General features: G+C 44.1%; 1 protein-coding gene across 1 annotated transcript in view; it reads right to left on the bottom strand.

The window, feature by feature from the left end:
• Positions 1-22986, bottom strand: part of DPYSL2 (dihydropyrimidinase like 2) — a 148885-nt gene extending 125899 nt beyond the window's left edge. The window contains exon 1 of the mRNA XM_001371288.4: positions 21887-22986. Within this exon, the coding sequence (XP_001371325.2) occupies positions 21887-22243 (357 nt within the window). The 5' untranslated portion in view covers positions 22244-22986. The remainder of the gene's footprint in view (positions 1-21886) is intronic.
• Positions 22987-24073: the final 1087 nt, after the last annotated feature.

Below are 24073 nucleotides of genomic sequence, written 5' to 3'. Positions count from 1 at the left end.
ATTCATATTCTTCCATTGGGATTGGGATTGGAACTCAAATCACCGGGATCCAAATCCTGTGTTCTTTCCACTTAATTAGCAAAAGGGGTGGAGCCAATTGTGTCACTTCCAGGCCAGTAAATGGGCCTGAAGGGGGCTGACACCTCTGTCACGTGACACACTAGTGATAGACTGGGTGATGATGAAGTCAGAGCCCCAGCTTCCATTCCTTTATGGTCCAATTCGATTCATAAGCTGTAACCCTGGTGCCATTTTCCTGGGAGGGAGAATGAGGCCAAAAAGTGAGGCTGGCCCAGGAAAGCCCGGGGAGCACTCTGGGAATTTGGTACAACCATCACTAGGAAACTGGAGCTGGCTGAGGACTGGTCTATGCCAGCCTGGCAGAGTGGAGACTTTGAAACAAGTTTGTAGATAATTCTAACAACTCAGGTTTTACCTCAATATTCCCAATATTTGGAACTAACAAAATACAATAGTCCTATAGTTGGAATTGATTTCAGAAGGCAACTGGTTCAATATAAGAATCCCCACTTCAACATCCCTGAAAATAATGCTGCTGGGGGCACTTGGGTGGCTCAGTAGATTGAGAGCCAGGCCTAGAGAAGGGAGGTCCTGGGTTCAAATCCAACATCAGAAACTTCCTGGCTGTGTGACCCTGGGCAAATCACTTAACCTCTATTGCCTTTAAAAACAATAATGCTGCTGATAATAGTAATAATAGCACTTGTTTTTATTTCAATTTACATAGCACTTTAAGGTTTGAAGAACACCACTTTATACACACACATATACATAAATATATCATCCTATTTGACCCTGTAAACCTTAAAATTTCTTAGACTTATAAATGTTGGAAATTTCACCATTGGGAAATTTCATACTTGAAAAATTTCCTATTGAGAGTGGGAACTCTATTGGAATGTGAACCCCATTGGCATGGGAGGTTCCTCCTCCTCCCTTCTTAAGATTACTTTAGGACAGAAACCTTTTGCTGAACAATGGAAAGGGCTTTGACCTATGCTTAAGCATAGAACAGGAAGTTCTTTGAGTCATGATTGATTTTAGAATTGATACAATAGAGATACTTGGAATGACAGAACCAGGTCTTGGAACTTCCAATCTCCACCCTACTCAGTCCTAACAGGATTTAGGAAGGGCTGCAGCATAGATCAAAATTTAATTATTCCAATCTCTACCCCACTCAGGGTAACAGGATTTAGGAAGGGCTGTAGCAAAAGATCAAGATTTAATTATTTGAGAATATGACCTCCAACAGACATGTGCAAAGCCACAGACCTCTGGGCGGTCCTGGGTTAAGCTAGAGCCACCATTGGCACAGGGAAAATGATGGACAGTGATTGGTAGATGTGAGAACTGAGGGGAGGGAACTTGGATGGTTTCCTTAAAGATAGAGGGGTCTGAGGTCTGAGAGGTGGGAGAGTTTTTTGGCTCTGAGAGGTTGTGCTCTGAGAAGCTTGCTCTGAAGGAAGCTGGAGGTGGAGGCCGCTGAGACTGTTTCTCCATTTTGGTCACGTGAGTAATAGGGACTGATCTCCTTTCTTTGCCCCAACTATCTAAGGGCTTGGGCCTTTTGGCCCAGCCTAAACAGAAGGGGTATTTAAGCCCTATTCCTTTCTCTCTCCCTCTCTCTCTATATCTCTAATTCCTTTCTTCCTCCTGTTTGTAATTAAACTCTATAAAAGGTTGACGGCTGACTTGAGTTTTCATTTAGGAATTACATAGCTGAATTCCTTGGCGACCTTAAATTTATATATATCAGTCTTTTAAAGTGATTTCCTTGTCACAACCCTCACAACAATCCTATCAGGAAAGGGCTATTGTTATCCTAATTTTTCAGATGGGAAAGAGAGTTAAGTGACTTGCCCAAGGTCATATAGTTAGCAAGTATCTGAAGCAGGATTTGAAAGGGAAGGGAATAAGCATTTATATAGCACTTACTGTGTGTTAAGTACTATGCTAGAAGCTTCATAAATATTATCTTATTTGATCCTCACAATAAATCTTCAAAGTAAATACTATTATTCCTATTTTATAGTTGGGGAAACTGAGGCAAAGAGAGGTTAAGTGACTGGTCCAAGGTCACACCACTGGTAAGTATCGGAAATAGGATTTCAAAGTAGTTCTTTTCCACTTTTTCAAATAAATCATCTAGCTGCCTCTGATTGAAGACTTCCAGTTCAAGAGAAGTCACTACCTCCTTCCTGAGTCAGCCCTCAGATTGCTGTTAGACTTTCAGAAAGCTCTAATCATCAGAGAGTTGTTCCTTGTATTAAACTGAATTCTGCTTCCTTCCAACATCCTCCCCTTGCTCCTGATTCTGTCCCTTGGGGCCAAGAACAAATTGAATCACTTCCTGAGCTTTCAATCTCTCCTAAGATAAGAGACACCATACACTGGCTAACTTGGTTAGGATGGCTGAACTGTTTGGTTTTTTTCTCTTATTTTATTTCCTTATTACAAGGGATGGCTAAAAAAGGAGGAGGAACACATATATTCAGCAATATACAAAATATTTCAATGAATTTGAGAGTACTAGATCTGTGGCTCCATATAGGATCAAGTTGTTTAGTCCATTGGTCATGTCTGACTCATTGTGATCCTGTTTGGGATTTTCTTGGCAAAGATATTAAAGTGATTTGCCATTCCCTTCTCTAGCTCATTTTATTGATGAGTTAAGTGACTTGCCCAGGGTCACACAGCTAGGGAATGTCTGAGGCCTTATTTGAACTCAGGTCCTCCTGACTGCAGGACTCCAGCTCTATGCACTAAGTCACCTAGTTGCCTCAGATGAGGAAACTAAGGCACTAACAGGGAGAGGGGCAGAAAATCAGTGACAGAACAGAAACAGAAGCCAAGTTTCCTGACATCTGAGGTCCAATGCTCTTTCCACTACTCCAAACATCAGATCAATTTAAATCATTGACCAGGAAGTCCTTCATCCTCTTGGCTGTAACCTTAACCCATATCCTTCACAGCCCAGAGAGATGTAAATTTCATTAGTGACTTCCTCCGAACATGCCTCCAATGCCATGTTAGAATCAATTTTCCCTTTCTCCAATCCTTCTTACTGGAAACTGAGTAAGAGAAAGCAGAAATCGAAGCATCCTTTGTGTCTTCTAGAATACATTTCTCCCTAAGTTTTACACACACACACACACACACACACACACACACACACACACACACACACACACACACAGCTGACCTCTCCTTCTTCTTGGCTCCCCTTCTAATAATCCTTTAGTCTCTTAGATCCTGAAACGTTGGCACTAATTTCCAAGAAGGGGTTCTTAAATTTTATGATGTCATGGAGTGGCAGGCTGGAGAAGCCGATGAATTCCTCCTCAGAATAATATTGTGTGTCATTGAAGGAAATGCTAAATTTCTTTTAGAAATTAGTGACGATAACAAGACATTTTTTCCTATCCAAGTTCATGGATCCTTAAAACCTATAGACAGGCTCCTGGACCCCAAGTTAAGAAACTCTTTTTATTAGATAAAAGAAGCAATCTTACTCTCTGGTGAGTAAGACAAATAGTCCAACAAGATCCTTATTTTTTATCTCCATGGACTGCTTTTTAATTTTTTATTTTTTTAAACCCTTTCCTTCCATCTTAGAATCAATACTCTATATTGGTTCCAAGGCAGAAAAGCAATAAGAGCTAACCAATGGGGGTTATGACTTGCCCAGAATCATACAGCTAGAAAGTGAGGTCAAATTTGAACCCAGAACCTCCTGTCCCTGAGCCTGGTTATTAATCCACTGAGCCATCTAGATATCTCCATAGATTGTTGTTGTTTTTTTTTTTCAAAAACAAACAAACAACAAAATTTACTTTCTCTTCCAGTGACAACTCTAGGACAAAAGGGCAATGATTAGGCAGGTAAGGTTAAGAGACTTACTCAGGGTCACACAGCTAGGAAGCATCTGAGACCCAATTTTTTTTTTAACCCTTACCTTCCATCTTGGAATCAATACTGTGTATTGGTTCCAAGGCAGAAGAATGGTAAGGGCTAGGCAATGGAGGTCAAGTGACTTGCCCAAGGTCACACCTCTGGGAAGTGTCTGAGGCTACATTTGTACCCAGGACCTCCCAACTCTAGACCTGGCTCTCAATCTACTGAGCTACCCAGCTGCCCACCTGAGACCAGATTTGAACCCAGGACCTCCCAACTCTAGGCCTGACTCTCTGTTTACTGCACCACCAAGCTGCCTCTTAGATTGTTCTTGATAAATTTGTTAATAAGAAGGGAATGGGTTGCTACAGGAGAGCTGCCTCTCACTAGAGTTCTTCAGGTAAGAACTGGGAAACATTTTTGAGTTTCTTATCTAGAGATAAGCTAAGTGTTCTCCTCTACAGTCTTTAACAACCTGGACATTATGCTCTGGGATTCTAAAAACATAAGATTCAAGATCATAGACTAGAGCTAGAGTCTAATCCAAGTCAGATGAGTAAACTGAGGTCCAGAGGTGGAATGACCTCACAGCCTAACAAGTTGTTATCTGTCTACTAACTCCACCTTCTTTCCATTATATTAAAGCAACCAGAAAAGAGAATATATGTAAAATATTCTGCATACTTAAAATAGTTCTTGGTATTGCTATCTTGGCATTGAAAAACACACTAAACATGACTGAGGCTTAATAGGATCAGATTAAAATCCTGTCTGTGGAGAAAAGAGAAATTACAAGAAAATGCAGCAAGACAAGAAGCTGGAGATTGATCATCTATCTGTCAGTCAAATGAAGATTCCACTTGGAATGTGACCGGGAAACAGTTGGATGCAAGAGCCAACTGCTTGACTGGATTTGAGGGTTTGGGGGCTTGCTGGCTGATGTGAAGGAAGCTGGGTTTATCTCAGGGACTTGGGATGGTCAAGTTGGAGGTGGCCTGGCTGATTTGAAGGCAGAAGAAGAAGGACAATAGTCTATATATCTCTCTCTGACTGGCTCTGTTTCATGCGAGTGACTGAATTGCCAATTCTCTCAATATCCTCCAACCTAACACTCATTGTAGAGAATAGGGATACCCCACCCCTCTTACCTCCATCCTCCACCCTTGTCCTGTCTTCCCCAAATAAACCCCTTGTTTGACAAAGAAGGTTAAGAACTATTTCACTGTAACCTCACAGCTCACATTGAGTGACTTGAGGGAGACTGAAGAAGCAGGGAGGGGAGGATGAAAGGCTTCTGAAGAGGGAGGTACAAAAGGGAGGAGGTTAGACAAAAAGAAGATAACTACCTGAACCATTAGTTATCTAGTATCCATCAAATATACCCTCAAATATCATCTATTACATGTCTTAGATGCTTATTAGCTGTGTGACCCTGGGAATGGCATTTAACCCTGTTTACCTCAGTTTCCTCATCTGTGAAATGAGCTGGAGAAGTGAAGGGCAAACCACTCTAGTATCTTTGCCAAGAAAACCCCAATGAGGGTCATGAAAAATCGAACAAAACTGAAATGACTAAAACACCAAGAAGACATGCTAAGTGCAAGGAACAATGGTTCTGAAGTCAGAGGACCTAGGTTCAAATTCTGTCACTATGTTTATTGTCCATCTACTGAAGGTCAATATATTTAATCTCTCTATTTCTTCCCGTATAAAAAGAGGGGATTGCACTCTCTGGACTCTCAGAGCCCATTCAGCTATAAATTGTAAGATTTGTCCTGCGTGGCCCCAAAGGACACAATGAGGAAATATGGAGGGATGCTTGGGCTCAGTGTTCGGGAGAACTGCGAGCTGTTAGAGGTGAGTGGGCTAAGCTGACTGGCTGAGAACTCGGTAATGATATTGCTAAGGGACTCACGGTACAGGTGCAAGTTGGACTCTTCCAATGTAGTTAGGGTTCTCTGGTTCTAAACTACTTCTTCCCAAACTGTATTCCATGGAATCCTGGCATTCCATGTCATATGAAAGGCTTTAATGGTAGTGATAGTTCCTCCTCTAAATTATGGACAGCAGAAATACTTAGCATATATGAAATGTTTTCAGTATAATACAGACAAATCTTATATTTCCTCCACACATGCTCCCTCTCTCTCTCTCTCTCTCTCTCTCTCTCTCTCTCTCTCTCTCTCTCTCTCTCTCTCTCTCTCTCTCTCTCTCTCTCTCTCTCTCCCTCTCTCTCTTTTTCTCTCTCTCTCTCTCTCTCTCCCTCTTTCTGTCTCTCTCTGCCTCTCTCTCTCCCTCTCTCTCTTTTTCTCTCTCTCTCTCTCTCTCCCTCTTTCTGTCTCTCTCTGCCTCTCTCTCTGTCTCTCTCTCTGTGTCTGTCCTCTCTCTGTCTCTCTGTCTCTCTCTCTCTCTCTATTTCTCTCTCTCTGTCTCTCTGTCTCTCTGTCTCTGTCTCTCTCTCTCTCTCTCTCTCTCTCTCTCTCTCTCCCTCTTTCTCTCTCTCTCCCTCTCTCTCTCTCTGTCTCTGTCTGTCTCTGTCTGTCTCTCTCTCACATACACATACATACATGCTTTAAGCTAGGGGCATTCCAGGCCTCTGGTCCCCCAAACTAGCATTTATGGGTTCTTCCCCTCTATAATTTCAAGCCCCAAAGTGCTCAGTGGCCAGATTAGCTAAGGAAGCCATATCCAGCCCAATTCCCCTTGGGATCAGTGGTTTTCTTTAATCTTCCTCAATAATCTATAGAGGAGCCTTTGGCAATCTGATAAGCCTGGTTTCCTGGTATGGTCCAAGCTTCTTGTGGTCTATTTATAGTTTTCCAAAAAGCTTGTATGACTGTGTTGCCTTTAATACTATATAATTAGAATTGAAAGTCCTTATTCCATAATGATACCCTTAAGCTTTAATGTAGCACAAATTGAGGTTGTTTCTGTGAAGTACTAACAAAAAACATGGTGAATTTAAATCAATTTTCAAATTTATGACTTTTTTTAAATCCACCACGAAGAATGGGCATTCAGGTCACTATTCCCCCTTTGTGGCCAATTTCACCTTGGCCATTTGGATTCTGTAAATGGCAGATTCTACCTTAAAAACACACACACAAAACCCTTACCTTCCATCTTGGAATCAATACTGTGTATTGGTTCTGAGGCAGAAAAGTAGTAAAGACTAAGCAATGGAGGTTAAGTGACTTGGCCAGGGTCACACAGATGGGAAGTGTCTGAGGTCAGATTTGAACCCAGGACCTCCCATCTTTAGGCCTGGCTCTCGTCCCCTGAGCCACCCAGATGTCCTCTAGATTCTACCTTCAAAATCCACACTCTTGACCAATCTCTATCTTAAGATCACAGAATTTGGGAGCTAGCAGGGACCTTAAAGGTAATTTGTCCCCATGTCCTCTGATTTCACAGATGAGGAAGAAGAGGCCCAGCACAATAAGGTAATTTGTCCAAACTGGCAAAAGTTGCTGAGTGCAATCCCAGTCCAGGTCTTTGGGATTCTCATCCCAAGTTCTTCCCACTGACCTGAGAGGAGCCTTTTGTGAAAGGGTTCTTGCACATCCTGGGTATCTTGGAAGAAGGGAGTTTGCATCCCCTTGTGAGTCCAGAAAAGGGAGCTGAGAATCAGGAAGATGAAAGCAGCAACTACAAGTGTATAGAGTACAGTTTCTTCCCAAATCCCCAGCACAGAACAAATGATTTGGACATGGCCAGTATGACTGCCATGAATCATGTAGAAGCTATCTCTATGTGTTAGCCCTCTTTCAGATAAAGTAGGAAGGGGAAGGGAGGAAATAGAGGCAGAAGGAAGGAAGATGGGGAGAAAAGGGAGAGGAGGGAAGGAAGAAGAGGGGGTAGAGAGGGAAGAAGAAAGGTAGAGAGAGGGAGGGAAAGAGAGGGAAGGAGGAAAAAGGAGGTTAGAAGGAGGAAAGAAAAGGAAGGAAGGAAGGAAGGAAGGAAGGAAGGAAGGAAGGAAGGAAGGAAGGAAGGAAGGAAGGAAGGAAGGAAGGAAGGAAGGGAGGGAGGGAGGGAGGGAGGGAGGGAGGAAAGAAGGTGAGAAAGGAGGGAGGAAGGGAGGAAAGAAGGAAGGGAGGGAGGGAGGGAGGAAAGAAGGAGAGAAAGGAGGGAGGAAGGGAGGAAAGAAGGAGGGAGGGAGGGAGGAAGGAAGGAAGGAAGGAAGGAAGGAAGGAAGGAAGGAAGGAAGGAAGGAAGGAAGGAAGGAAGGAAGGAAGGAAGGAAGGAAGGAAGGAAGGAAGGAAGGAAGGAAAGAAGGAAGGAAGGAAGGAAGGAAGGAAGGAAGGAAGGAAGGAAGGAAGGAAGGAAGGAAGGAAGGAAGGAAGGAAGGAAGGAAGGAAGGAAGGAAAGAAGGAAGGAAGGAAGGAAGGAAGGAAGGAAGGAAGGAAGGAAGGAAGGAAGGAAGGAAGGAAGGAAGGAAGGAAGGAAGGAAGGAAGGAAGGAAGGAAGGAAGGAAGGAAGGGAGGGAGGGAGGGAGGAAGGGAGGGAGGGAGAGAGAAAGAAGAGAGAAAGAAGGGAGGAAGGAGGGAGTGGGGGGAGGGATGTTATACTATAGAATGTATTCCTGTTCAGGTATGATATTGACTGGATAACCTCTGAATTCTACAACAGTTCTGAAATCTTATGATTTATGAAATTCAGGCAAGTCTGGTCCATCTGAACAACTCAGCAAAGCCAACCATTAAGATGCTTAAGGTGACCTGTTGAGAAGCTAATCATCTACATTTTGACTGTAACATCTAGTTGTCATGGTGATGGAGACTTGACAGAGAGGGAAGGCAGGATGTTGCTCAAAAGCATCTGAGGAGAGGCTTGTGTTTTCTCTATACTGGAATCTGTTTTTGTGTAGCTTCCAAGGATACCAACAAAACCATTTCTTACCTCCAACATCTTTACCATCAAAGAGTCACTTATTGTTGGCTGCCCCATGGCCCACATTTGTGTCAATATTGTCCCTTTGAAGTCTCTTCCAGCTCTGCAGTAGTGACCAGGCCATTGCAAGATTCCTTCTTCGAACTCTTCCTCCTGATAAGATCATGTCTGGAGATCACAGGATTGGAGAGCTTCTAGGTGACTGCCAGATGGGCTGGTCAGATTAGAGACCTGGACCATGCTGATTCAGCCCAAGGAAAATTCAGAGTGACTGCTCAGCCCTGGTTCTTGAGCCCCTAGGTAACTCCCCAGAGGTCCTTCCATCTCAAGCTTTTGGTAAACCTGCCTTCTACAGGATGTGGAGTCAGGTATAATCAGCAGTTTCCCACATTTAAAGAACTAATTAAATATGGGCCCATGGAGGAAGAGCTGCCCTGCTAGCTGAAGGCCTCCACCCTCAATCCCCTACCCTAGCCCCCCCTAGAGCCTATCCAGCTGCATTGCAGAGGAAGTGTGCCCTCTCTTTCAACCTTCCTTCCAATTTCCCTTCATCCTCATCCCTGTCAGAGGGAACCCAGAATTTCCATACATTGTGACTATTAGGGTCACTACTCTCTTCCCGATAGCAATGGGTCAGATTTCTCTAGGTCAGGCCTCTGCCCTATGGGACAGGCATATCTAATCCCACTGTCTAAATGAGCAGCAAGTCACCAAATATAATTCTTCTGGTAAGATAGAAAATCTCCTTTAGACTTTCCATGAGCCTTGCACTGAATCTTGACTCAGCTGGGGCTTAACCATCTACTCTGCTGCTAGTTCTCCAGATCCCTGCTCACTGCCATTTCACCTATGGATGTGCCCTAGAGACACTTGGGTCTTGCTATCTGCCCATCAGACTTCCTTCAGGCCTTTCCTTCCATCCTGAAGCTGAGCCTCCCTCCTATTAGCTCTGCCTTTAGAACGTGAGCTCCTTGAGAGGAGACGGAGTCTAGTTTTTTCTGTTTCTACCTTCAGTGCTTGGCACCATACTTGGCATATAGCAAGTATTATTTACATGTTGGCTATTATTAACTTTCAGCTATATAGCATCCCTGGGAGAATGCTGATGTTAACGAGATGGGCCTTTGTCTCAGAGAGAAGTTTAAGGTCATTAAAAGATCTTCCCAGTTTTCTAAAGACAATCCAAACCACCTTCCTCCTTCCCTTTAGTCTTGACCTCAGTTCACTGCTCATTACTATGTCTGACATATTTTTTCTTTTTTTTAAATCCTTACCTTCCTTCTTAGAATCAATACCGTGAGCAGTAAGGGTTAAGTGACTTGCCCAGGGTCACATAGCTAGGAAGTATCTGAGGGCAGATTTGAACCCAGGACCTATTGTCTAAGTTCATTCAGCTATTGACTGCCAGACCAAAAATGTGAATCCAGATCTTTTGACCCCAAATTCAGCATATGCCTATCCTGCCATACTGCCTCTCAAATTACTATTACACAAAACACTGTACAAGTACATTAGCAAGGCACAGAACACACACACACACACACACACACACACACACACACACACACACACACACACTTTAAATGGGACAGGCCAAGAATCCTTTTGCTGTATAGCAGGAACAACATTTTACTAGCTAAAAAGGTCTACATCTGACGAGCTCCTGGCAGATGATACTCAAAATATCATCTGCCATCTTGGCTTCCAATCCCATCACTGGTGTGAAATTTCTCTTTCAATGGTTGCCAAGATTTCTTAACTGCTGAATATAATGTCTCCTTCTCACTCCTCGTTCTATTTGACTTCTTTGTAACTTTGAATCATTGGGTGCCCAGTAGAATATAAGCTTCTTTTGATTTTAAACCCTTTCCTTCTCTTAGAATCAATACTGTACATTGGTTCCAAGGTAGGAGAATGGTAAGGACTAGGCAATGGGGGTTGAGTGACTTGCCCAGGGTCACACAGCTGGAGAGTGTCTGAGGGCAGATTTGAACCTTGGACCTCCTGACTCTAGGCCTGACTCTCTATGCAGTGAGCCACCCAGCTGTCCCCAGAATATAAGCTTTGTAAGGGTAAGAGATGTTTTTATTTTTATTCCCCAGCACCTAGAACGACATTAGACCCATAGTGAGTTTTTAACAACTGGATTCACATTTTTGGTCTGGCAGTCAATAGCTGAATGAGCTTAGACAATAGGTCCTGGGTTCAAATCTGCCTTCAGATACTTCCTAGCTATGTGACCCTGGGCAAGTCACTTAACCCTTACTGCTCACGGTATTGATTCTAAGAAGGAAGGTAAGGATTTAAAAAAAAGAAAAAACAACATAGTGAGTTTTAAACAACATTTGTTTAATGAAGTTTAACTAAATTCCACAATATTACTCTTTTATGGTTCTCCATCCATTTCTCTATCTTCTTCACTCCATCATCCCTCTCTCAGCTTCTAGCAATGAGTTTGCCCCAGTCTCAGATCCATTCCTCTTCTTTCTCTACATTCTCTTCCTGGGTGACCTCATCTGCTTCCATGAGTTTCAGTATCAACACTTCTAAGTGGCCAACTCCCAATTGTAGATCTCCAATTCTAATCTCTTACCTGACTCCAATCCCATGTCATCACAATCCTGGCCATCATTACGAACCAAATATCTTGCTGGCATCTCAAACTCAACATATGCAATCTAGAACTCATTACCTTCTAATCTAAAGCCTTTCCCTCCTGCAAGCTTCCTTATTTCTTCTGTCAAGGGCACTTTCCAGACATGGAGGTTCATAATCTCAAAACTAATAGAGTCTTCTTTCTCCCTCAGATCCCTTAACCAATAATGTGTGTGTTGTACTCCAGTCTCTCATGCATTCACAATGATTTCTCTGGTTTTGACATCACTCTTTGGACCAACTATTATAATAGCCTCATATTTTATGTTCCTGCTCCGGTCTCTGCAGGTCCCAAGCCATTCTCCACAGAGATCCTCACATCTTGCTTAGACCCAAACCTGACTGGTCACTACCCTACTCAAAACCCACATCAGTTCTCCTCTGGGGTAAAATATAAATTCATCAACTTGTCAAGTAAAACTTTCCACCATTTGGCTCCAATATTAGAGTGAAAGAGGGGTAGCACTTGGCCAGCATTTGAGTCCAACATCTGACACTAGTATATATGATCTTGGGCAAATCACCATACCTCTCTGAACTTCAGTATCTTCATCTAAAAATGAATGGTTAGGATAATAATTGTAGAAATGGCTTTGTAAAATTCTTGTCAAGTAAGTCAATGTCTATAAAGTACTTTGCAAATGTTAACATGCCGTTTAAGCACCAATTATTATTTGGCAGGGGGAGGTTTAGGATTTAATTGGTGTATGGAATTCCCAGTGAGAAAAATCCCTCTACCAACGTAAACTAGCAACTGCTCTGTAACATAGTTTGGAAAAATTATCCTAGAGGGCAGATGAATTGAGTGACTTACTCAGCTAGGTCATAAAACCAGAAGTAGGAATTGAACTCAAGTCTTTCTAGATCCAATGTTGGCTCTCATGTCCGCTACTCCATACTGCCTCCATTATCAACAGATCACTCTCTTTCACAAATCCTTTATGGCAGCCAAACTTTGCTATTCACTGTTTCCCATACCCAGCATTCCATCTCCAACTTTGCAAATTTACATGGACCTTCCCCTAAGCCTGGAATGCACTCCCTCCTAAGCTCCATGCCCCTCAAAATCCTTATCTTCTTTCAAGGCTTAACTGAGGAACTCCCTCTTCTTGAAAGTCTTCTCTGATCCCCAAGTTGTCCGTATTCTCTCCCTCTTCCAAATACCTTGTATTTACTTTCCCAGGCACATACTGTATCCCCTAGTAGAATATAAGCTCTAGAGGACAGAGACTGTGTCCTTTTAGAGGTTTGTTGCATACTGATTTAATTGAATGAATTCAGAGGATCACTATAGAATGTTCTTGTTCTAACCAGATGAATGAGGTTAAGATACATGGAAACAAAACATGGGTTTTTCCCTCTGAAACTCACTGCTGTGCTAAGGAGATGGTAAAGGTTGCATGTGCCGTAGATGAGAAATGGTCAAAGGACCTTTATTTGTTCTTGGACAGACCCATAGTGTCAGAGCTGGAAGGGGCCTTGTTCCTTTTCCCTTTAGTCCAAACCTCTCCTCCATCTCCAGACTCTGGACATTTTGATGTGCTGTCTCCCATACCTAGAAATCCCTGTCCTCATCTCTGCCTCCTGACTTCCCTGACTTTCTTCAAATCCCTGAGAAGTACCTACCTTCATCCAATTTCCTTCTCCCTCTTAATTCTAGTATCTTCCCTCTATTGATATATCTAAGTTAGTCTGTAGAAAGCTTGTTTGTACATAGTTGGTTTTTCATGGTTTCTTCCTGTAGATTGTGAGCTCGTTTAGGGCAGGCATTGACTTTTGCCTCTTTTTGTATCCCCCAGTGCTTAACACATGGCCTGACACATAGTAGGTGCTTAATACATATTTACTGACAGAGATATTACATAGCAATGCCAGGATTTGGGTCAGAGGATCATAGATCAAGAACTGGAAGAGAACTAAAGGGAATCTAGTTTTACAGATGAGGAAGCTGAGGCTCAAGGAACTTAAGTGATTTGTCCAAGATTACATAAGTAATAAACTTCAGTGGTAGTATTTGAACCCATTTCCTCTGACTCTAGAGTCTCACATTCTTCTGCATCCCTTTGTTTTTCCCCTTGTTTAAGGGAAAATTTTAGGGGCCATTAAAGAATTTTGGGATTTCCCAAAGGCAATCTAGTCCAGACTCTTCTTTCTATTCAATTCTCAATCCAATTCATTGTCCACTTGTGGCGTTTGCTCAGAAGACATGTCTTTGTAATTTTCCCAGGGGAAGGAAGGAAACAAGAATTTATGTGCCTACTATGTGTCAGGTTATGGGCTAAGTACTTTGCCAATATGGCCTCATTTAATCCTCCCAACAACCCTGAGAAGGAAGTGCTATTATGATCCCTATTTTATACTTGAGGAAACTGAGGCTGCCAGAGGTTAAGTAGCTTGCCCAGGATCACAAAGCTACTAAATGTTTGAGGTCACATTTGAATTCAGGTCTTCCTGATTCTAAACCCAGTACATTATCTACTCCACCACCTAGCTCCCTCTAGCATAGGTTGCATAAAAATAATAGGCATGGCTGTCTCAAAATAGGCATGCTTTAGTCACATGTCATTGCTGTTTTCCCCATGTGGAGGATCACACGTGCACTATAACTCAGATCTTACTATTCAGAGACTAGCGTTCTTTCCCCAAAAAGTCTGTCACTGTATGGTCACAAAGGCCTTCATCCCAAGCTCACACAGGAGCTAGCAATGCTTGGATAGGTTTCTCATGTGACAAAAGGGGAGGAGGGGGTCCAAGGCTCTTAACTCTGAGGGCATTTATAAAGCCAAAGGATATTCTCTTTGGAATAATAATGATTATTTTAATAAACTTCTGGATGGCCGGCCCTTTCCAGTGACAATATGCTTTCAATCCATTAACCCAACCCAACCTCATGACAACCCTGCAAGGAAAAATGACCTCAGCCCATAGACCGTGTGTCAAGTGGGCACCCAGTCTTCCTTCTGTCTTTTGTTCTCTGGAGACAGACAGAGACAAATTGGCGATGTCTGGAAAGCATACATGGGCTGCAGAATGTATTACCTGCCAGGCTAGCTTGGGCCTTTCAGTTCACCAAATCTATCTCTGACAATGTATTGTGTCCTAATCAGCCTGATTTCCCTGTCCTTTCTCAGTGGAGTTGGGAGGGATGGGCTGTCTTCATTCAGCAAGACCCTAAGGAAAGACTTCCTCTTAGATGGGAAAGTGTCTTTCCACACACATACATTTTTAATAAAGGAAAGATTTGGAGCCAAAGGACCTTAGTTCAAAGTCCCAAATGTGGGTCACCTTGTGCAGGTTAGTTACTTCTCTTAGCCTCAGTTTCCTCAACTATTATATGAGGAAGTTGGATTAGATGGGTTCTAAGGTCCCTTCCAGCTCTAACTGCTTTGAGTCCATGAGCCTCTTCTTTTCATGACATGTTCAATTTCAATTCACAAATATCTTTTGTGTGCTTACAATCAATCGATAAATCAAAATTCTGTTAGTGGGTCAATGAGTATTTATTAAGCACTGACTATGTGTCAGGTCCTATAAACACTGGGACACAGAGGCTAAACAGTTTCTGCCCTCCCAAAGCATTGTGTAAGGTCTTCTGGTGGAAGGCACTATAGTTATAAAGACAAAATGAGAGTTTTCGTTCCAAATAGTAAATCAATGATGAATAATAGCTAGCTTTTATGTCACATGTACTATGTGCCAGGTACTGTGCTAAGCACTTTGCTAATATTACCTCATTCGATTTCTCAATGACTCTAGGAGGTGGGTGCTATTATTATCCCCCTTTCCTAGATGAGGAAACTGAGGCATATATAGGTTACATGACTTGTGCTGGATCACACCAGTAGTAAGTTTGTGAGACAAGATTTAAACCCAAGTTTTTCTGACTCTGGGCCCAATGTTCTAACCACTGCACCACCATCTGCCTTATTACTATGATCTGATAAGCAAGTCACTTAACCTCTCAAAGTTTCCACTTCCCTCATCTACAAAATGAAGCGGTTGGACCATATGGATTCTAAGTCTCCCTTAAATTTCGAATATGTAATCTATATTCCTGTGAATACTATAAAGTTTAGACAGAGAGAGGGAGGGAGGGAAGAAGAGAGGGAGGGAGAAAGTGGGGGGAAGAGACACAGAGAGAGAAGGAGGGAGACAGAGAGGGAGAGAGAAGAGAGGGAGGGAGGGAGGAGAGAAACAGACAGAGAGAAAGAGACAGACAGAAAGACATAGAGAGAGGAGAGAGGGGGGGGAGAGAGGGGAGAGGGAGGGAGGGAGGAGAGAAACAGACAGAGAGAAAGAGACAGACAGAAAGACAGAGAAAGAGGAGAGAGAGAGGGAGGGGGAGAGAGGGGAGAGGGGAAATATGGGGGAGAGAGAGAGAGAGAGAGAGAGAGAGAGAGAGAGAGAGAGAGAGAGAGAGAGAGAGAGAGAGAGAATGAGAGAGAAACAAAGGGAATCAAGAGAACAGACTTCCTCTAGGAGGCAGCATCTAAGGTGGGATTTAAAGAAACCTAGGATTTCTGGGGAGGATGTGAGGAAGGTGTCCATTTCAGAAATGAGGCCCAGGCTGTGCAAAGCCATGGAGGTGGGACATGGAATATTATGGAACTGTGAATTCTATGTCAGTCCTCTGAGGACCAGCCTAGCTAATTTTGAAGAGGTTTATCAACAAAAAAATAGTCATTTGGAAGCATGAAAACATCAAGAAAGGAAAAAGAAGAGTAGAAAAAGAGTTGTAAGGCGATCCAAATTTAGGTTAACTCTCAAAAGCTGCCTAGTAAGTCTGAGGATAGTGGCAATTTGAGTGGGCCGTTCCCATTCAAATAAATTTACATATTATAATAATATAGACGTAGAATCTTTAGGATCAGAGAAAGAGCTAGAAGAGCACTGAGAAACCATCTATTCCAACCAGAAGAGAAAATTGAGACTCAGAGAAGTTAAGTGATTCAACAATGATAAAACCTCTGACTCAAAATCTGGAACTCTTTCCATTAAATCGTACTATCCTATCCCTCTAACACTCCAAATATCTCTTGATCATCCTTTAGATTATTTTGGGAGGGAAATTCTTTTTCTCTGAATCCAGCTTCTCCAATGGTGAAGGGGATGGGAGGGAATTGAATGGAGAGAAAAATCACAGTGCCTCAGAGGTCAACTGCGCCCTCCTTGCAAGTGTTCTAATAAGAACTTTGATTGTATAGCACATAACACCATTAGAAGACATTGCTAGTTCAGAACGTTGGGGTACAATAAAAGAACATGCCGTCTAGCCATTGAGCTCCCTTTTCTCTAAGAAGAGCAGACGAGCTGAATTTAGTACCATGGTCAGGGGCTCCTATTCCACTAGCTCTGCCAGTAGAGTAGTCTCTTAACAAGAAAACTGAACCAAAGTTATCATGATTCTCCCTTCCATTTAGACAAAGATAATAAATACCCTCATCACCATTCTAAATACACTTTAGGAGCCTTCCAGGGAGAGCAAGTCCATTAATGATGAACAGATTAATTCAATAAACAATTTGCTAACACAGATTAATAGATAAACAATTAGATTAAATATCTTTGGGACCAGAAGACCCAAACATGGTGGCCTCTTGAATAAAGGAAAGGCACATTTTCCCACTTTGGAGTCTCCCCTTTAGTTTAGCTAGCCCCAAAATCAGGGAGCAACCTTTCAGTCCATTAGAGTGTTGGGGCTTGGCAGGTGTTCAGGGGTCATCAGGTCTAATCTCCTGATTTTAGAAATGAAAATAATTAATGTTAAGATATTTGAATGCAATTTCCTGAAATGCAACTTCTACACTCTGTCTCCAGACTCTCATTCTTGCTTATTCCCACAATGCTATGCTATTTTTAAGAGTACCATATTTCTAACTACATTTCCAGAAGGACCTACTCAGTAGTTCTTCTTTATGTGCCTCTATTTAGAGATTCACTTATGTTAAGTCATTTACTTTTCAGAAAGTTCAAAACCCTTTGCAGGCCATGTAGTCATACCATCTATTTACCTTCCTCACCTGACTTTCTACCTGACTGAATGGACCCAGCATTTTAACTGGAAATGGGGAAAGAGGGAATAATTTTTTGAAGCATGAAGAACTTACATGAAAGAAATACCTAAGTAAGGTACTAGAGTGGGTATCTTTGGGTAACATTACAATAGTAGGAAAGCATTGGACACAGGGGCTGGGGGGGAGGGGGGAGCATTAAGAAATGAGAGAAGGAGGAAGTGGAAATTTGCCAAAGTAATATTCTTCTACTTAAGCAATTTTGCTGAGGGTTACTTACTGAACACACACACATCCATACACACACAAGCATCATTTTTTAGGAGAAAACTGAGACTCAAAGAAGTAAATGATTTACCCAATGTCACAAAATGAGTAGTAACTTCAATCCAGTTCTCCTAACTCAGTATACTCATTGCTTCCTGATTTAAGTATATAAATACCTGAAAACCTGAGATTTGACTTTTTCAGGTCTTCTCACTCAGTAGATTCATGACCTCTGTGATTTGAAAGTCTCCTTCCTTAGGGTATTAGAAAGACAGATACACATACACTGCTGGTGGAGCTGTGAATTGGTCTAACCATCTCAGAAAGCAATTTAGAGTTATTCTGGTAACAAAACTGATTTAAATGTCCATATCTTTTGGCCAAGACATGCCAATGCTAGGGTTATACTCCAAGGAGGTCAAATATATAGAAAGGTCTATATGCACAAAAAAATACTTGCAGTAGCACTTTTGTATAGTAGGAAAGAAAAAAGAAACAAAGCAGATGCCCACCAATCAGAGAATGGTTGTGTCTATTTTAGTGCATGAATATAATGGAATATTACTATGCTGAGAGAAATTATGAATAGGAAGAATTCAGAGGGGTACAGATAGGCTAAGATGAAATGATATGGAGTGAGATAAACCAGAAGAAAATATACACCAATTACAATTTAAACAGAAAGCCCAGCAGCAGTATCCAAACTTCATGCTGTCTAATTATAATGACAAAACTTGGCCCCAGAGAAGAAGTAATGAAATAGACTTGCCTCCTTTGATCAGCAAGGTGGAAGACTACAGGGATGGATCATTGCATTTACTAGCAGGTCCACCTGATGTGCCAATTAGTTTTGCAGGATTAATTTTCTCTTTTTTATTGTTTTTACTACATGAGGATTGGGGAGGGATATAGTTATAAATGAATGTGATGTAAAAATAAAAGATATCAATAAAAATTAGGCTTCCAAAAAACTTCCACTTCCCTCCCCAATGACTTCCTGAAGTCATATATTTAAGCTACTAAATCAAGAAGCTCTTATTTAAAGTGCATAGAGATCAGGGTCCTTTTCCCAGCTCTGCCAATCACTAGTAATTGGAGTTTGGACAAATCACTTCCCCTCTCTTGGCCTCAGTTTTTTGGTTTTTTTTTACCTTTAAAGGGGATGGGCCAAATTTTTCCAAGATCCTCTCTAATTCTATGAATATCTGATCAGGTACCTTCAAGAAATCAGGAAGAAATCAATTGTCAAAACAGTGAAAGCTTTTTGCATCTTGTCAGTATCTTGTATGTATGTGGTTGTTTTTGCATTGCTTCCCTCATCACGCTGAGCTTCTTTAGGGGAGGCACAGGGTTTTTGTCTTTCTCTAAAGGCAGGTGCTTAATAGAGTGCCTGGTACACAGCAAGTGCTAAATAAATGCTTGTAGACCCAATTTAGATGTAGAAAAAGCTGACAAGTCCTGCTGGGTGATACATGAAATTCTTTTCTGTCTCCTGCATAGACACAAAGCAGATGAGCACCACATGAGCTGATCCATGGTTTCTCATAATTGCTCTTTGTCCTGAATGCTCAAGTATTGTAGGAACAGTCCTTTCTGTTATGGGAACAAGCTGGAGAATGTTGAAAGTGACTGGGAAATTCAGGACAAAATAACACACACACACACACACACACACACACACACACACACACATTGTTCTAATTGAGGCACTTGCTGAATCTGAGAACTGAAAAGTCCTCACTCTCAAATTGAGGCTATTATCACATCTGCTCCCCTTTATGGAGTCAGGTTGTCCTAAAAATCTTCCTGGAATTAGCCCATTTGCACATTGAGATCTTCCCCAACTTCTCTGGAAGTCAGGCCACATCCACAACAAGTGCTTCTGGTAATCAACAGCACTGGTCTCTAAAGAGCTGCCAGAGCATCTGGGCTATTAGCCTGTATTTTAAATATTGCCCTTTACATATGGAAACCCCCTTTATGACAAGTGGCAATGCCTCTCTAAAGCCAGCGTCCTTCTTTTCTTCTCTTTTTGGCTCTTCCCCACTCCCTAGGCTGCCCTTACCTTCCTACTGGTCCAGCTCCCATTAAAGGTACTGACACAAGTTGAGAGGTCAAGCTAAGTGACTTCTGTCAGTGAATCACTGGCAGGAGAAGATTGGGTAGCATTTGAAACCTGCTCTCACTGAAAAGCAAGAACTTTCGTAACTAATTCCTTATAAACAGCAACTGGATGATAGTTATGGACCTAAAGGAAGTCAGTAGTTGCAGACCTTGAAAGAGTATTATATTCTACATAAAGGAGGAAACTCTGCTATCAATCTCAATATCTATCCATTTTCACACTTACTAGCTGTGTGAGCAGAGGTAATTTACTTAGTCGCTCTGAATCTCAGTCTTCTCCTCTGTAAAATGGGGACAAGAATACCTATATTCACTCCAGAGTGCTGGTGAAAAGATGCTGTGTAATATCAGTTCATCGTTTGTTTTGGTCCAGACCTGTGACTTCATTTCCCTGTGTGGAAATTCCCTCCCCCAACCAGTAACTCGGCTGTTACAGTATTTCCAATCATGAAGAGCTGCCTGAGGCAGTGAAAGGTTAGGTGATTTGTCATCCATGGTTGCACTGATAATATATGAACCCAGGCCTTCTTGGCTGGCCAGCCATCCACTTCATCAGGCTATCTCTCCATACCCATCAGGAAGATGGGTTCATCTTCCATTGCACTTACCATTCACAGTTGTCCTTGACTTTTCATCCCCTGCATCTAGCACAGAGCCAGCCACATTGTAAGTGCTTAATAATTCTCAGAGAATTCAGCTGAATCATGCCTGGTTCCCTAGAGTGGTGAGAACTCCCTGAAGACAGCCACTCCACCTCAAGCTTCTTTTGTATCCCCTACGGGGTGCCCAGCTCGGGCCACATGGTGGAGGGACCCAACAGACACTAATTTGCCGAATGACTTTCTACCCCCATCAAAGGTACATCCAATTTAAAAGTCACTAGCCAGTGATGATGCTGTTTCCTCCTGTGCAGTGCCTGGGGAGGAGTCTCTAGAGGAGAGCCTCCAGAAAGGTGAGTGTCCTACGGAGGAGAGAACTTTAGGTGAACCGTTTGGGAGAGGTGCATCACTGAGAACAAGGCCAGCTACAATCAGCCCTCTTCACTTCCCCCACTGAAAATTCCGCCTCGTGGCCCTGCCCTGGTGGAGTAAGTGGCTTCTTAGTGTCATGTCTCCTGCCCCACCCCCTCCCCAGCATGCCTCCCAAAGGGGCTCCAGGAGATCCTCAGCAGAACTTTATTCACCCCCCACCCCACCCCCCAGTTATCTAAAAAGCTGCTGTTTCCTTGGCCGAGACCACCTCCCTTCCTGGATCTTATAAGGCTGTAAATGGGAATTGGGGGGAGGCTTGAAAGTCTCCCAGTCCACAAAAAGGGGGTGGGGTAGCTGACCATGGTCCTGGAGTGACAGCTGCTGGAGAGCTCTGTGTGGGGCAGATGGAGGTCTGGACAGATGGGAGGGGGTGGGGGTGGGGAGCCGGAGAGAGGGGTCAGGGCTCTGGGCTGCCTGGTGGGAGACTGTGATTACTTGCCCGCCCGCCCTCCCTCTGAGCTGACATGGTAACCCAGAGGGAACCGAGCGGTGTGGAAGCAGCCAGAGCTTCAAAGCCATGCCACTCCAGCTGCATTTGCAGGATCTGCATCCAAAAAAAAAAAAAAGGGTGGGGCATCCTGCTACCACCGCCATCCATCGGCTATGGCCAGAAGTGGCGGCTGAGTGTAATGATTCCCAAGGCTGCTGGTGCAGGTTGCCATCTGCCTGCTTCCCGGCTCCCACATCCCTCCAGCTCAGGCATCTTTTTTGTTATTATTATTCCTTCCCTAAGGTGAGGAGGTAGACATCTCCGGCCACGACTGCCCTCTCCTCTCCGGCAGGCAGAAAGGAGCCGGGGTGCCCGTGGGTGGGTGTGGACGTGGGCGTGGGTGTGGGTGTGGAGGGGAGGCAGATTCCCGGAAGGGCAGCAGCCCGCGATCCGGGACCCCCTCCCGACGCCTGTAGGGTGGGCGGCCTCTTCTCCAGGGGATCGGTGGTCTCTGTACCCCTCCAAGCTGGCTCCCCCCAGCCCTCCTCCCCCAGACCCACCTGGTCGTAGATGTTCTGCAGGGCTTCCTTGCCCGTGGCCCTCCGGATCTCCACCTTCCTTCCGGATGATTCAACAGATGGCTGGCGGCCGGGGCCGTGCCGAGAGTAAGGGGGCTGCCCGTCGGAACCCAGGTGGGCCACGTCCCGCTGCTGAGCCACCACCTGGCCGGAGCCCCGGCCCACCGACAGCGAGTCGAAGTCGATGGTCTTGTTCTCAGATGAGCCTTCCACCGGGCAGAACATGCCGCAGAATTTCTGCCGGGGTTTGGGGCTGCCAGAGCCCAGGTTTTTGAAAAAGGCAGGGACCTCCTCATCCTCCCCCTGGTGCTTCCCTGATGAGCCTTTCCTTTCGGCCATGGCTCCACCGCCGCTGCCGCTGCCGCTGCCGCTGCCTCCCGGGGCCCCGGGCACGACTCAAGACTCGATGGTTTCTCCTTGGCTAGCAGGGGGTGGCTCCGCTCTGCTCTAGCTCTGACTAGCTGGGCGTGTGGCGCTCTCTTGCTCTCTCTCTCTCTCTCTCTCTCTCTCTCTCTCTCTCTCTCTCTCTCTCTCTCTCTCTCTCTCCCCTCCCTCCTTCCTTCCCTCCCTTCTCTCTCTCTCCCTCCCTCCCCTCCTTTCTTCTCTTCTCTCTCTCCTTCTCTCCTTCCCTCCCTCCTCCTTCCCTCTCCCAGTCTCTCCTATAGGAAAACCCTCTGGCTGCCAACCAGCTGCCGCTTTTCTCCAGAAGGCAAGGTGGTCGGGAAAGGAAGGGCTCCCACTCCCTGCCCCGACCCTGTCTCCTTCTCTGTTCTCCCACGCTCCGGGACGCTGGACTGGCCTTCGGGTGGAGGGTGGGCAGTGAAGTTCAGTCCAGGAGATTGGATTCAGCCGCTGCAATGGGGAGGGGGCAAAGGGGTGGAGGAGGAAAGAGGATGTGACCGATTCCCAGCAGCCCGAGGAGGGAGAGAATGAGAGGATGGGGCGAGGGGCGGGTCTGGGCTGCTTGGGAGGGGGGGACTATCCAGCGGCTGAAGGCTGAGCATAGATCCGGAAGTGATGTGCCCAGTGGTCCGTTGGCAAATGGATCAGAAGGGGTCTCAGGCAAGGAACCCAGGGAGAGCGGGGGAGGGGAGAAGCTCTTATAAGTGAGAGGAAAGAGTAAGTATCAGGAAGGGGAGGGAGGAGCCCCGAAACTCGGATCTCAGCCCATCTACACTGCTGCCCCACCCAACTCCCACCCTTGGTTCTGTTCAGCTGAAACTGGAGGACCCAGGCCCCATTCTCTGCCCAACAAGGACACCTGTTATTTTCCCACGCTCTGCTCTAGCCCCCATTGTTCTATGTCGCCTAGAAATCCAGACTCTCAGTTCTGAACCTCCCTTAACTGCCCATTTACAGATGAGGAGATTAATTAAGGCCCAAGAGGGGAAGTGACTTGCCCAAAGTCACACAGTCTTGAGTGAGCCTGGATTTGAAGCAACATCACAGAATCACAGATTTGCACCCAGCCCAAGATGTTTCAGGCAAGGAGGTGACTCCGTTATAATTGTAGCCCCAAACCACATCTTAGATATGTTTAAGAATTCCAGAGCCTAAGTTTTGCAGTACCCCCATTATATATCATTAATTCACCCTTTGAGCACTCCAGGATTAGGGATAAACAATGCCAGCAACCTGCTGCTAGAGCAAAGTATGCAGAAGGTACCAAGAGGGAGGCTCTTTGTTATGAGGTTTCATAAAGGCATATTTTTCATTTCAGAAAATGCCATTCCATATGATCAGTCAGTATTTATTTTGTGATCAATCCTACAAGTCATCAGTGCCTGAGGTTCCCTCCTTCCTCATCTCTGCCTCTCAGAACCCTTCTCTTCCATCAAGGCTGGGTATAGGCATCTTCTCAATGCCTTCTTAATGTCCTAACTTGCCAGTTCTCTCTCTCTCCTCCTCTTGGTTTGTATTAACTTACTTGTGGATATGTTGAGAGCTGTTTTGTCTTTGAATCCCCAGTGCCTAGAACAGTGCTTTCTATGTGCTAAGTACTTAATGTGAATTAAACCAAATTGAATCGAGCCATATTTTCCAGCAAAATATCAAAGTCTCCAGAGGGCAGGCCACACAGGGCACACCTAGAGGGTACAACTGCAGTGTTGCCTATTATATAGCTTATGCCCATATCCCTCTCCCCCTCCCCCAGTCCCATGAAGCCTG

This window comes from Monodelphis domestica, chromosome 1, assembly GCF_027887165.1.
Source record: "Monodelphis domestica isolate mMonDom1 chromosome 1, mMonDom1.pri, whole genome shotgun sequence".
NCBI classification, from domain to species: Eukaryota; Metazoa; Chordata; class Mammalia; order Didelphimorphia; family Didelphidae; genus Monodelphis; species Monodelphis domestica.
The sequence above is the reverse complement of the archived record's forward strand: the minus strand, read 5'-3'. Positions and strand labels throughout refer to the sequence as shown.